This window comes from Ictidomys tridecemlineatus, unplaced genomic scaffold (assembly GCF_052094955.1).
Source record: "Ictidomys tridecemlineatus isolate mIctTri1 unplaced genomic scaffold, mIctTri1.hap1 Scaffold_73, whole genome shotgun sequence".
NCBI lineage: Eukaryota > Metazoa > Chordata > Mammalia > Rodentia > Sciuridae > Ictidomys > Ictidomys tridecemlineatus.
This window is the reverse complement of record NW_027525269.1, coordinates 257,591-273,488: the sequence shown is the minus strand read 5'-3', so window position 1 is coordinate 273,488 and position 15,898 is coordinate 257,591. Positions and strand designations below refer to the sequence as shown.

The 15,898-nt window shown below is 40.7% G+C and overlaps 1 protein-coding gene across 1 annotated transcript in view; it reads left to right on the top strand.

The window, feature by feature from the left end:
* The first annotated feature begins 10,402 nt into the window (after window positions 1-10,402).
* Window positions 10,403-15,898, top strand: part of LOC144374520 (mitogen-activated protein kinase kinase kinase 15-like) — a 40,179-nt gene continuing 34,683 nt past the window's right edge. Inside the window, exon 1 of the mRNA XM_078037303.1 lies at window positions 10,403-11,055. Coding sequence (XP_077893429.1) covers window positions 10,683-11,055 — 373 coding nt within the window. The 5' untranslated portion in view covers window positions 10,403-10,682. The remainder of the gene's footprint in view (window positions 11,056-15,898) is intronic.

Below are 15,898 nucleotides of genomic sequence, written 5' to 3'. Positions count from 1 at the left end.
TTTGCTTACAGAGGCCCAAGCCACCAGATGTCATAGAAATGGGTAGGAAGACTAAGCTAGAAAATGGGACAAATTGCTAGAGGCAAAACATGGGCTGATCTGAGAGTATGATGCTCCTAGGGACAGCAATTGGGAGGGAGGAAGTTCTGTTCCTTTGCAGACTTTTTTCCTCCTGGAGCCCCAGCTGGTTCTCATAGGAAGAATTTGGGGGAAATCCTGAGAAATCCCATGGCACTGGCTCAGGAGTCACTGAGAAATCTCAGACCCTTCCCCCTTAACAAGCAAAAGGCTTATTCTGCAAGGGAAAGACAGAGTCTGAGGCACTAGTGAAATACCATTGTAGTTAGGCCCAGGGAATTCACCCTCCTTACCTTCCCCTGCGGCCCTCTTGCACAGAGAGAAAGAGAGAGAGAGAGAGAGAGAGAGAGAAATTGAAAGTTCAGGGAGAATAGCTTTAAGCCTAGGGGCTTGGGCTGGGGCTCAGTGGCAGAGCGCTTGACTAGCATGTGTGAGGCACTGGGTTCCATCCTCAGCACCATGTATACATAAATAAATAATAAAGGTACATCAACAACTAAAAAATATTTTTTTAAAAGAAGAGCTTAAGCCTACAGACTGAAAACACTGGTAGATATTCACTGCACTAGAGGAAGGGGATTGGGGCATCTATCCATGGAAGACAGACAGAAACATTTGTGATGGTTATACCCCTGAGATACAAACCCACTGTGTACTCTAAAAACTGAAGCTTAGAATACCAGAGAACCTGTCCCTACCACCCATGTCCCACCAGCATGCTAACAACCCTCTAGGAACAACAGGAGGGAGAACTACAAGGTACTCCATGGGGAGCAGCACAAAGGGAAGCCCCAAAACTGAGAGGGGGCACAAAAAAGGAAAATCATTGGAAATTTATGAGGATGTCCACAGGAAAACAAGCATAAGCACAGCCCAACTGTTGGCTAGATGAACATCAAGTCCCACACTAAGGGCTTATTTATCTCAATATCTGCTGCACTATATAAAATGTCCCATTTGGGAGGCATGCCAAAATGTAAGAAAACATAAGAAAAAAGCAGTTTGAAGAGACAAAGCAATTATCAGAATAAAACTTAGAAATGGCGTAACTATTAGAAGTATCAGAGGGAATTTAAAATAATTGTGATTACTATGTTAAAGGATCTGGGGGAGGAGACATCATGCAAGATCACATAGGCAATTTAGTAGAGCTGGAAATGGAAAGAATCAAATGGCTAGAAATCAAAAGCAGTAACAGACATGAAAAATATCTTTGGTGGGCTCATCAGTAGACCTGAATATTTATATTGAATAAATAGCAAAACTGATAAAGACAAAAAGAAAGCAGGCACAAATCACCAAATCAAGAATAAAATGGTATATCACTATAGATCCTACAGCCATTAAAAAGATAATAGTTTTACAAAACTATTAACAAATTACAAAAGATTAGCAGAGTGAGAGGAGTAGGGCGAGGAAGAGAGGAAGGAAGTACTGAGACTGAATTAGAGCAAATTATATTCCATGCTTTTATGGTTATGTCAAAATCTATTCTGATGTAATATATAACTAAAAAGAATCGATAAAAATTTTAAAAAGAATAAATATGAACTTTATGATAATAAATTGAATATCTTCTAAGAAATGGTTCAATTTCTTTAAAACTCCAAACTACTAAAATTGAACTGATAATCTGTGTAGTTTTCAATGTTTTTTAGAAAAAAAAAAATGAGTTTGTAATTAAAAGACCTTGAAAAAGAAATCTCCAGGTCCAAATGGTCACACTGAAGAATTCCACCAAATATTTGAAGAAGTAACACCATTTTACACAATCCCGTCTAGAAAGTTGAAGAGGACAAACTATTTCCCAAGCCATTTTATGAAGTTAATACTACTTGATACCCAAACAAGGCAAAGACAATACAAAAAAAAATGAAAACTTTAGATCAATATTTCTCATGAACTTAGATGCAAAAAGCCTTAATGAAATATTAGCAAATCAAACTCAGCAATATATATAAAGAATTATACAATACAACCAAGTGGGATTTATTCCAAGTATGCAAAATTGGTTCAATATTTGAAAATCAAAATAATCTACCAAGTCAATAGGCTAAAGAGGAAAAGTCATATGATCCTATCAATTAATACATAAAATATTTGAAAAAAAAAATCCTGTGAGAAATGAAATCCCAGTGGTCCCTTTTAAGAATATAGTATTTAGCTTTAAATGTAAAGTGACTTGGGATGTAAGAAAGGCAACTGGAGGGGAGAGCAGGATGAAAAGCTGCAAACAGCTAACACCAGAGTGTAAAAATCAAAGCTCTTTGACAAACAGGAAGTGAGAAGAAACCCCCACCCCACCTGACCAACAGAGATAAACTGTGTACCTGCCAAAAGGCATTCAATCCAAGGGCACTTCCTGCCACAAGAGACCAAAGGTATATTACTTTAAATAATCCAACTAATAACTACTTCAAATAATCCAGTAATCCAATTACTTTAATAATAAAACCTAGATGAAGTTCAGGAACATTGTGCACCCCATGTACTCAATGAGGAACCAAGGGAGGGATCTTGTACTCTAGTTGAATAAAACACTGGTTTGACTCAATCTGTTTGACCCTGACCACCAAGCACCTGATCTTGCAAGACTATCATTAAAGTAAAGCCTTGCTTTTTGCTATCTTTGTGTCTCTTAGTCCATTCTTTCAGCTTGGACAGGTGAGTACGATTCTTACATCTGATTTTCAGGCACAATAAGAACTCCCAGAAAACTAGGAGTAGAGGGAAACTTCCTAGCCTTGACAAATAACATAGACAAAAACTTATGGCTAACATATTCAGGATGAAGGACCTGAATTTTTTCCCTCCTAAGACTGGGAACAAGACAAGGATCTTCTACTCTCACTACTCTTTTTCAACATAGTACTGCAAATTCTAGCTACAGTAAAAAGGCAAGAAAAAGAAATAAAAGGCATATAAATTGAAAAGAGGAAAATAAAACTGTCCCTATTTGCAGATTGCATGATTGTCTACATACAAAATTCCAATAAAAATAATCCTCCTGAGCTAAAAGTAAGCTAAGCAAGATTGTGTAATATAAATTCAATACACAAAAAGTTGCAGTTCTACATATTAACAATGAACAAGTGGAGCCTGAAATTAAACACTATACCATTTAAAAATCACTCTAAAGAAAATTAAATACTTGGATATAAACTGGGCACGGTGGTGCATACCTGTAATCCCAGGTATGGGAAAGCTGAGGCAAGAGGATCACAGGTTCAAAGCCAACTTCAGCACCTTAGAGAGGCCCTAAAGTCTTAGTGAGACCCTGTCTCAAAATAAAATATAAAAAAAATAAAGGGCTGGGGATGTATCTCCGTGGTTAAGCACCCCGGTGTTCAATCCCTGGTACCATAAAAAAAAAAAGAAGGAAAAAAAGAAATACTTGGATATAAATATAACAAAACACCTACCAGATCTGTATGCTGAAAATTAGAAAATTGTTATGGTAGAAATCAACTAAGACTAAATACATTAAGATGCATACTATGTTTATAGTTTGGGAGATTCAACCTAATTAAGATGTTAATTCTCTCCAAATTGAAAATATTCATGCCCTAGGGCAAGGCAATGAGTTCTTTAGTTTGGAACTCAAAGGACAATCCATGAATAGAAAAACTGATAATGGGACCACATCAAGATTAAAAACTTGCTCTGTGAAAAACACCTTTTTCACATCAGAGGATGAAAAGACAAGCTACAGTCTTAAGGAAAATATATGAAAACCACATGTTCATCAAAGTGTTACCATTTAGGGGTGTTGGGTTTGTTGTCTCTTCTCAGCAAAGAATTAAGAACAAGACACAGAGATAGCAAGCAAGCAGGTTTATTGCAAAAGCAACAACAGTAACAGACTTCTCCCAAAAGAAGGAGCCCCAGAGCTGGGAGTCTGGTGGAGGAGTTTTGGCTTGTTCTTTTTTATGATCTCTGGAATTTCCTCCTTTCCTTATCTCCTCCCCTGTCCATACTCTCCTCACTATTATTTACTGGTGCCCCCTGTGTCCACAGATCTATTTTAGTTTTTCTATTGGATTCCCACACACACTTAGGGGCATGAGTTTGCAAGTGTCTGTCTAATAGGGTCCCTTTCTTGTGTCCATGAGCACTTTGATCAACCAGGAAGTTGACCTCATTAGAAGACCTTTTCCATGCTACTTTGGTGTGGCTCTGCACCCAACCTCCTCACTTGCCATCTTGCCCTGGATGTCTCCACCCTCTACATCTCCCTCAAAAGGGCTAGTAGTATCTAGAAGAGATTAAAAAAAAAATCCAAGCTTTCCCACAATCTGTACATATTTGAATATCACATACTCTGGAAAGACATACCAAGTAGATTGATAGCAGTGGTTCCACTTTTGCTATAAAACACAGGTTTTATGTGTGTGTGTGTGTGCACGCACACACCTTTGTTTTGGTACCAGGGATTGAACCCAGGTGTGCTTTACCACTGTACCACATCCCCAGCCTATTTTTTTATTTGTATTGATTTGTTATACATGATAGCAGAATGCAATTCATTTCATATTATACATATAGAGCACAATTTTTCAAGACACTGATTGTACACAGAATATTTTCACACCATTCATGTCTTATACATGTGTTTTTTTTTTTAAAGAAAGAGAGAGAGAATTTTTTTAATATTTATTTTTTAGTTTTCGGCAGACACAACATCTTTGTTTGTATGTGGTGCTGAGGATCGAACCTGGGCCACAAGCATGCCAGGCGAGCGAGCTACCGCTTGAGCCACATCCCCAGCCCTTATACATGTGTTTAGGGTAATGATGTCTAACTCATTCTACCATCATTCCTACCCCCTTGTCCCCTCCCTTCCCCCTCCTCCATTTGCCCTATCTAAAGTTCCTCCATTCCTCCCATGTTCCCCTCCCACAATCGCCATTATGTGTCTGCATCCTCATATCAAAGAAAATATTCGGCTTTTGTTTTTTTGGAATTGGCTTGCTTCACTTAGCATTATATTCCCCAACTTCATCCATTTACCTGCAAATGCCATGATTTTATTCTCTTTTTATGCTCAGTAATATCCCATTATGTATATATGACACATTTTTTAATCCATTCATCCACTGAAGGGCATCTAGGTTGGCTCCACAGTTTAGCTATTGTGAATTGTGCTGCTATAAACATTGATGTGGCTGTATCCCAATAGTATACTGTTTTTAGGTCCTTTGGGTATAAACCCAGGAGTGGGATAGCTGGGTCAAATGGTGGTTCCATTCCAAGTTTTTCAAGGAATCTCCATACTGCTTTCCAGATTGGGTGCACCAATGTGAAGTCCCACCAGGAATGTATGAGTGTGCCTTTCCCCCCACATCCTCACCAACACTTAATAAATTATTGTTTGTATTCTTAATTAGTGCCATTCTAACTGGAGTGAGATGAAATCTTAGTTTTGATTTGCACTTCTCTAATTATTAGAGATGTTGAATACTTTTTCATATATTTGTTGATTGATTATATATCCTCTTCTGAGAAGTGTCTGTTCAGTTCCTTGACTCATTTATTGATTGGGTCTTTTTTTTTGGTGTTAAGGTTTTTGAGTACTTTATAGATATCCTAGAGATTAGTCTTTATCTGATGTGTGTGTGGTAAAGATTTGCTCTCATTCTGTAGGCTCTCTATTCATCTTACTAAGTTTTTCTTTTGCTAAGAAGAAGCTTTTTAGTTTGAATCCATCCCATTTATTGATTCTTGGTTTTAATTCTTATGCTACAGGAGTTTCATTAAGAAACTTGGGGCCTAAACCGACATGATAGAGATTTTCCCAGCCCAGGCAATGGCTTTTTTTTTTTTTAGAGAGAGAGAGAGAGAGAGAGAGAGGAGAGAGAGAGAGAATTTTAATAATTATTATTTACTTATCGGCGGACACAACATCTTTGTTGGTATGTGGTGCTGAGGATCGAACCTGGGCCGCACGCATGCCAGGCGAGCACACTATCACTTGAGCCACATCCCCAGCCCTTCCTAGTGTATTTTTATTTTTTATTTTGAGACAGGGTCTTGCTGAGAAAATTGCTTAGGGCCTCACTAAGTTGCTGAGGCTGGTTTTGCATTTGGGATCCTCCTGCCTCAGCCTCCCCAGCTGCTGGGATTACAGGCATGTGTATGGCAGGCTGATTATATTCTTATGACAACTCCAAAAGTTGGCTTCACAACTTCATCACCTTAGAGACTTTTTTGCCTATAGTGATTAAATATCCATTTGCATTCCTTCTCTTCTCTTCTCTCTCTCTCTCTCTCTCTCTCTCTCTCTCTCTCTCTGGTACCAAGGATTGAACATAGGAGTGCTTAACCACTGAGCTACATCCCCATCCCTTTTTAATATTTTAGAGACAGGATCTTGCTGAGTTGCTTGGGGCCTTGCTAAGTTGCTGAGGCTGACTTTAAAATCAGGATCCTCCTGCCTCAACCTCCTGAGCTGCTGGGATTACAGGTGTACACCATTGCATCCAGCTCTATTTGCATTTCCAAGAAATGCCCTCCCACTATTTCACAGCTCTCCTAATAGAGCTATATCAATTCTTTTGTGTACAAATCAATGGTATTTCCATAGAATAGTTTCCATATGGATTATCCCCATGTTAACTTATTAAAACAGATATAAGAGAGGCATTTAAAAAAACATGATGAGGGCTGGGGTTGTAGTTCAGTGGTAGAGCGCTTGCCTAGCATGGGTAAGGCACTGTGTTCAATCCTCAGCACAATATAAAAATAAACAAAATAAAGGTATTGTGTCTGTGTCCATCTACAACCAAAAAAAAAATCTATTTAAAAAAAAGTGACTTATCACTACACACTTATCAGAATGGCTTTTTTTTTAAAAAGGTGACAACACCAGATGCTACTGAAGATGCAGAAAAACTAGATCATGCATATATGGGTGGGAATGTAAAATAGAATAGGCTGTCTAAAAAATAACTTGGCAATTTCATAAAAATGGAACAAATATCTTATCATCCAGAATTTGCACTTCTGGATATTTATCTCAGAGAAATGAAAACTCGTTATTACACAAGAAGGTGTTCATGAATGTTGATAGCAACTTATTTCATAATAACACCAAACTGGAAACAGCCCAGATATGGATAAAGAAACGGTGGTTTATCCATTCAGTGGAATGAACTGCTGACACATGCAACAATTTGGGTAAAACCCAAGAGAATCATGCTGAGTTGAAACAGAATCCCCAAAATGTTGCATACTGTGTGATTCTATTTACATAACATTTTTAAAATGACAACATTATAGAAACAGAGAGCAAATTAGTGGTTTCCAGCAGTTAGGGATAGGAGGTAAGGAGAAAATTGGTCCTGGGTCTCAAAAGTCAACAGGAGGGATCCTGTAGTGATAGAGCTGTTTTTATCTCTTGGTCATATCAATGTCAATATCCTGGTTGTGATAATGTACTGTATTTGGGGGTGGGGAAGGTATGGGATTGAACTGAGGGGCACTGGACCACTAAGCCACATCTACAGGCCTATTTTGTATTTTATTTACAGACAGGGTCTCACTGAGTTGCTTAGCACCTCGCTTTTGCTGAGGCTGGCTTTGAATTGGCCATCCTCCTGCTTCAGCCTCCCAAGCCATAGAGATTATAGGCATGTGCCACGGCACCCAGACTAATGCATTGTATTTTAATAAGATGTTACCATTGGGGTTTTGAAACTGGGCCAAGGGTACTCTAGATCTCTCTATATGATTTATTTCAACCACATATGAATCTACAATCATCTGAAAAAAAAGTTTAATTTAAAAAACAGCAATAGTGACAAACAGTGAATCTTCTTTAAGAGAATTATCAGAGTGGAGAGTGGCCTGAAAGTTATCCCAGAGTGAGGATTGAAGGGTCTGGGAGGTGGGGTATTACCTGGAGAAGAGAACTCCTAAGGATAGTATGTATACAGCTGCTATGCAGAAGAGGATTAAATAAGAATCCATGATAAGAAGGTACAAAGAGAAGATTTTATCCACATATCTGGAAGAACATTCTATAACACCTCTCAGCATTAGGGTAAAGAGGTTTCCAGGACATGTCCTTAGAAGGGGCAAGGTAAGAGTAAGAAAGGAATAATTGTTGGACTAAACAGAAAAGGATAATTCAGCATTTTGCAATTTTCTCCTCAGAGGAACTAGGGGAATTGGAAGGACATTCGGGAAGGTCCTAGGACCTGCTTCAGGTGTGCAAATTACTGCAGACAATGAGAAGGTGGACTGTGTGTGCCCACTTAGGGGAAGGCGCTTGTTAGCTGGGTAAATGCTGGGTTCTTTACCCAGCAGGGTTTGTATTTAGAGGAAAATATTATTCAAGCCAGAATTCATAACTCCTGCATGTCTCACTCAATCAGCAGGACCCCAGAGAGAGCTGAGAGGAATTCAGGAAGATTGCCTTGAGGATAACAGCAAGACACTGGCAAGTGATTTTCAAATGGGCAACTTTGCCCTTTGAAAGGCTGTGCCAGTCACTGGAGTAATTTCAGATGAACAGGCACATTAGGAAAATTACTACTATTATGCATTACAAGGTTACAAAGAACGCATGTGTCCTTTTATAACATCACATGAAAAAAGTCTTAGAGGTGTTGTGAGTTTTCCCAACTTTGGTGGATGTGTTCTCACAGATTTCCTTCAAGCCTATTTCCCATAATGATGCTGCTGAAGTTCCTGATTTCTACTAGGGCTGGTTGTAAGGCAGGATTTCTTCAAGGATTTGTACAGGAACTTTCTGCTTTCTTTTAGGGGTGGCTAGTGGGCTATATTATTACTGAAATGTGAAGATAATCTGAAGTGTTGCAAGTTAAATCCCATCCTGCCTGTGTCAAAATTGCATGTGATGTGATGCAAAGAACATCAGCAACAAAGTGCAAAGACAATCTACAGAATGGGAGAAACTTTGCCAATCACATATCAGATAAGGGACTCATGTCCAAAATATGTAGGGAACTCTGACCACTCCGTAATCATAAAACAAATACATAGTTAAAAAGTGGCCAAAGGTGTTGGGGTTGTGGCTCAGCGGTAGAGTGGTCACCTCGCACGTATGCAGCCTTGGGTTCGATCCTCAGCACCACATAAAAATAGATAAATAAAATGAAGGTATTATGTCCAACTACAACTAAAAAATAAATATTAAAAATAAATCTTTTGGCCAAAGGATTGCTCCCAAGAAGTTATACAAATGGCAAATAAACATATGACAATAGGCTCCCCATGGTTAGCCATCAGGGAAATGCAGATTCAAAGCACAATGCTATACCTCTTCACACCCACTAGGATGGTTGTAATAAAAAGGATAGACAATAAGTAGCAGTGAGGATGCAGAAAGAATCCTCCTATACTGCTGGTGGGAACATCAAATGGTACAGTCACTTTGAAAAACAGTGACAGTTTCTCCAAAGGTTAAACATAGATTTATCATGTGACCCAGAAATCCCACTCTTAGGTATATACCTGAGAAAAACCTATATCCACACCCTGTACAAGTTTATTTACATGAAATGTCCAGAAGAGGCGAATCTATAGAGACAAAGTAAATTGTGGTTGCCTAGGGCTGCGTTTGTTTGGGTTGGGAGGTAGAGACTAATTTCTAATGAGTACTTTTTTTTTTTGATGGGGATTAAAATGTTCTAATATTGTGGTGATGGCTGAACAGTTCTATGAATATACTAAAAAAACATTAAATCACACACTCTTCATGAATGAATTGTATGGTATGTGAATTGTATGTCAATAAATCTGTTACTAGAGAAGAAAACACTCAAAAAACCCTGTGACAATGTCTAGTGCATTCTATGATTTAAATACAATTTAACCATTGCGACTAAAATGGTGGGTTGGATGTAGTGAAGACCCTTTGGGGTTTACAGCATTCCATAGAATCTATTTTCAACAAACAAGGTTTGTTGCTGGTGCCTCCTAGTGCTTTGTCAAGGTCACAGTGAAAGTCAGGACAAACTAGACTCTAGGACCGGGCTCAGGAAGGCCATGCGTTTGGCAACTGAGGATAAAACGAAGCATCTGCTCTCACCAATGCTGAGTTCAAACTACATCTGTATTTAGTTTGGAATTGAATATTAACGTCAAATCTGTGCTTTGAAAGAGTCTTTACCCTACTTGAAAGCTTCAACTTGTTTAAGAAAAAAGTAATCGGGGCTCCTAATAGTGGTCAGACTAGAGGGATGGAAAAAAAGAAAAGAAAAAAAAAAAAAAGGCTTGAAATTCCTGGCTCCGCAACTCCAGGAGCTGCCCAGGGGAGGCGGCAGGGGGCGCCCTCCTTGTTCCTGCCCCGTCGCCCGTCCCAGCCGCCCCCTCCGCTTGCCCTGACGTCCCCAGCCCCCGCCTCTTTCTCGCGGGCCTTCAAAGGGCGCTCGGGGCAGCTGGGCTGGAGCTTCAGTCCGCCTCTGAGGGGCCTTTGGCGTCACCTGGCCGCCGCTAGGCCACCTGTTGCTCTCTGGGTCCGCGTCCCAGGAGCAGGTGCCGGGACTGCACGGACGCTGCAACTTGTGGCCCCCAGCGGACTCCCAGCCGCCAGCCACTGGCTCTGAGGAGGTATCCGGGAAGGGCACGCCGGCAGTCACATGGAGAGCGGCAACGGGACGCCCCTGGCTGGGGCACTCGGGGCGGCGGCCGAATCCCCCCAGTGCCAGTTGCCGCCTGGAGGGGAGGACGCGACGGGTCTGGCTGAGCCTGACCGAGCCGCGGAGGACGCTGCAGCTGGCAGCTGCGGCGGGAGCGGGGGCGGGCCACCTCGGGCTCTGCGGGCAATATACATGCGCAGCGAGAGCTCCCAAGGCGGCGCCGTCGGCGGCCCTGAGGCCGGGGCGCTGCAGTGCCTGCTTCGGGCCTGCGAGGCTGAGGGCGCCCACCTCACCTCCGTGCCCTTCGGGGAGCTAGACTTCGGGGAGCTAGACTTCGGGGAGACGGCGGTGCTCGATGCCTTCTACGATGCAGGTGAGGGCGGGTGCCCCCTTTGTCCCCAACCCACTCCAGCTTTCCTTATCCTCCCAGAAGCCATGGCACTCCCTCCCTGGGTCGCTACGCTTAGTTCTCCTCCCCGCTCCCCATACTCCCTGAATTTTGGACCACTAAGATAGTGTCGTGCCCTTTTAAACATAAGAAAATAGAGGCCACTGGCATTTAGACCCTTTTTCCTTCAGTCTTTTAAAATATCCCATAACCCAAGAAGCAGCCAGTAACCCAGATGATGCTGAACATACACACACACACACACACACACACACACACACACACACACACACACAGCAGCCACAACCCCAGTTCTCCAACTTTTCTCACTCCTGGCATGCCCCATACTGGCATGGGTCCCAGTTGCAGGATTCACATTAGAACCACCTGGGGAGCTGTTAAAACTCTCCATGCCCACCCCAGGCCAGTGACAACAGGGCACGGAAGCCTCAGGGGTGCTTAATGCTTGCTTCCCAGTGATTTCACCTCGCAGCCAAGAGCTGGAATCGGTGTCTTACAAGTGGTGTGGTTTTGCCTCTTAGAAATACTCCAGTATTCTTTTGCACATTTTAATTCCTGGCGCCAACACACACTGATGGTGGGGTGTATTCTACCACAGTGCACAAGCATTCAGGGCTTCAAGGTCTCCATTGCTGGAGTGGCATACTAGGTCTCTAGGTAAGTGTGCCTTGTCAATTCAGCCTTCAAATCAGTACATCAAGTTGGAAGAAATTTCTCCAGGTGTGCAATGAATTGTTTTTTTCTTTTAATTTTTTTAAGTTGTAAATGAACACAATATTTTTATTTTGTTTATTTTTTTATTTTTTTAATTTATTTTTTAGTTTTCCGTGGACACAGTGTCTTTATTTTATTTTTATGTGGTGCTGAGAATCGAAACCAGCGCCCCGCACATGCCATGCGAGCAGCTTGAGCCACATCCCTACCCCTATTTTGTTTATTTTTATGCGGTGCTGAGGATGGAACCCAGTGCCTCACATGTGCTAGGCAAGCATTCTACCACTGAGCTACAGCCCCGGACCCTGAATTGTTTTTTTTATGGTGCAACTTTGGTGACAAGCTTTTGGCATTTGAGTGACATTTATAAGCATTAGATGTGAGATAGTAATTACCTGGGAATCCTTGTCTTCCCCTGATCAAAACAGAGTAACAGTGTCTACCTTAAACCTAAAATCATATGAGAAGATCAGTGGGGGATTGCCCTTAAATTCTGGGCTTGCAGTCCTGTCATAGTATTTAATTGTATGTGTTTCTGTGTGGTGTTGGGGATGGAACCCAGGGCTTCATGCATGGTAGGCAAGCACTCCACCACTGAGCTACACCCTCAGCCCAGATAATTCTCTTTTTACTGGTGGCAGCATGGATGTGGTTCTTCTGCAGAGCAAATCCTCCCCAACTGTAAGGGGTTGGGGTGTCAGGCTTGTTTAAACAAGTGGCAGCTGGACCCATTGAGAAAACACTCGTGACATTTTTGACTGTACTGAGTATACCTTTCAGCACCTCATCTTTTTGAGAAGTTGTTCAGGAGGCCATTCACTAGAACCACTTGGTTTTCTCCACTTCTGTTCATTCTGCTCCAAGGTTAAAGCTTGAACAGACCCTTCTCTGAATGTCCCTTTTGCCATTAGGCACAACTCTGTCCTCCTGCCTGCTGGTGTCAACTCTGAAAAATTTACTTTTGTGGGACTCTGTGTGTGTGGACACATGCATGTGTACCAGGTCTTCACCTGCTAATAGTGTCCCTTCTAACAGGTTCGGTGTGAAGGCTCAGATATCAAATCTCAGGCTTTCAATTCCAGAGCTACTGAACAAGCACATCAGCTTTGCTTGCTTGTGGTCTAGAGTGCCTTGAATTTTTGATTACATCATGTATCTCTTTTTGGTTAACCTTGTCCTGGTCTTGAATAAATTACTTCTCAATACCTTGTTATAATCAAAATTATTTTTAAAAATATTTTTTTGTAGTTGTAGATGGACAGAATGCCTTTATTTATTTATTTTTATGTGGTGCTAAGGATCAAACCCAGTGCCTCACACATGCTAGGCAAGTGCTTTGCCACTGAGCTACAGCCCCAACCCCAAATTATTTTCATAGTTTTGAAAAAGGATACGTAGTAACTGTGATGAGTGCGTTTATGAATTAAATAGATGATCTCCCCACACCCATACCCACTCCTGGCTTTTTTTTTTAAAGCATTCTCCTTTTTTTAACCTTTATTTTATTTATTTATTTTTTAAGAGAGAGAATTTTTTTTTAAGAGAGGAGAGAGAGAATTTTTTTTAATATTTATTTTTTAGTTTTCGGTGGACACAACATCTTTATTTTATTTTTATGTGGTGCTGAGGATTGAACCCAGCACCCTGCGCATGCCAGGTGAGCACTCTACTGCTTGAGCCACATCCCCAGCCCCTATTTATTTTTATGTGGTGCTGAGGATTGAGCCCAGTGTCTCGCATGTGCTAGGCAAGCGCTCTACCACTAAGCCACAACCCCAGCCCCATTCCTGGCTTCTTGATCTCTATCCTCACAGCTTTTTTTTTTTAAATATTTGTTTTTTAGTTGTAGTTGGGCACAATACCTTTATTTTATTTATTTATTTTTATGTGATGCAGCACATAAAATGGAGTGACAGTGTCTACCTTAAACCTAAAAGCATATGAGAAGATAAGTGGGGGCTTGCCCTCAAATTCCGGGCATGCAGTCCTGTCATAGTAGTTTAATTGTGTGTGTTTCTACATGGGGTTGGGGATGGAACAGTCGAACCCAGGACCTTGCACGTGCTAGGCAAGCACTCCACCACTGAGCCACAACCCTAGCTCCATCCTCACAGCTTTTTGATATTTCCACCAAAAAGATATAAATCTGCCACTTTGGCTGTTGTATAAAATCCTTAAACTGGGGTTTTAGCATTTGGGTTGCTTCTACCTAGAGGTTCCAGTTTGGTAACCTCTAGCCATATGTGGCTCTTTACATTTAAATTAGTTGAAATGCAATAAAATAGAATAGTTCTTTATTAGACTAGTCCCATTTTAAGTGTTTCATAGGCATAGGTGGTTACTGTGTGGAACAGCAAAGAGGTAATGTATTCCTCGTTGCCAAGGTACCCTTAGAAAATGTTTTTCTAGAAAAAGGAGGGGAGGGCAACTATTGAGCCATCCCAGGTGTGTTTTGAAGGGTCATAGAAGTGACACTTAAGCACTTCTTATCTCCTGTTCTCATAGCAAGTCAAGGCTGAGTTTGATTGTATCTTTCCATCTCTTTGTTCTGTCATATGTGGTTCAGTCTGGGATTGATTGAATGAGCTGAAGAACGTCACAGGCACCTAAGCAAGAACAAGTGGACACTGTTGGGGAAGAAAACTACCCAGCACCTTTTAAAAATCGTGGCAGTATGTGTGTGTGTGTGTGTGTGTGTGTGTGTGTGTGTGTATAAATATATAACAAAATTTACCAATTTAACTGTTTTTAAAGTGTGTGTTTCAGTGGCACACTTAAAATGTTATGCAATCTTACTATTTTAAGACTTTATTTTTCAGCCAGGCTTGGTGGTGCACGCCTGTAATCCCAGCAGCTCAGAATGCTGAGGCAGGAGGATTGTGAGTTCAAAACCAGCCTTAGCAATTCAGTGAGGCCCTAAGCAACTTAGCAAGACCCTGTCTCAAATATTTGATAATATTTAGATAAATAAATAAATAAATAAATAAATAAATAAATTAGATGAATAAATAAAAGGGCTGGGATGTGGCTCAGTGGTTAAACATCCCTGGGTTCAATCCCTGGTACCAAAAAAAAAAAAAAAAAGAAAGAAAGAAAAAAGAAAAGAAAAAAGAAACAAAACAAAACAAAGAAGGAACACTCTGAGGCTCACAGTAAAATTGAGAGGAAAGTACAGAAATTTCCCATGGCCTCCTGCATTGCTCTGCTACCCACAATGAGCTCCTCCACTCTCAGCATCCTCCAACACAGTAGTACACGTACACTGACAGGTCATTATCACTCCAAGTCTTTAGGTTATACTCTTGGTGTTGTATGTTCTGTATGTTTGGACAAATGTGTAAACATATGTATATGCCATTATCATATCATGGAGAGTATGAGAAAATCCTCTTATGCATATTGAACAATTTGGGTTTTATCATCTCAGATTGAAACTCTGTACCCATTAAATAATAACTCCCTATTATTCAGTTTCCCCCAACCCCTAGTAACCACTATTTTACTTTGTTTTTATGAATTTTTGCCTGCTTTGGATACTGCATATAAGTGGAATCATAGAATATTTGTTATTTTGTGACTGACTTATCTCACTTAACATAATGTCTTCAGGGTTCCCCCATATTTCAGTTTATAGAAATTTTTTTTAAAGAGAGGGGGAGATAGAGAGAGAGAGAAATTTTTTTTTAATATTTATTTTTTAGTTTTCAGCGGACACAACATCTTTGTATGTGGTGCTGAGGATCGAACCCAGGCCGCACGCATGCCAGGCGAGCATGCTACTGCTTGAGCCACATCTCCAGCCCCAGTTTGTAGAATTGTTCTTAGAATTTAGTTCTTTTTTTGAGCTGGGGTTGTAGCTCAGTGGTAGAGCGCTCGCCTAGCATGCGTGGGGCCCTGGGTTAGATCCTCAGCACCACATAAAAATAAAATAAAGGTATTGTGTCCAACTACAACTAAAACAAAATATTTTAAAAAAGAATTTAGTTCCTTTTTAAGGCTAAATAATAATGTCACTGTATATATACACATTGTTTATCCATCAATGAGCATTTGGGTTGCTTCTACCTTTGATTATTGTGGATAATGCTGCTTT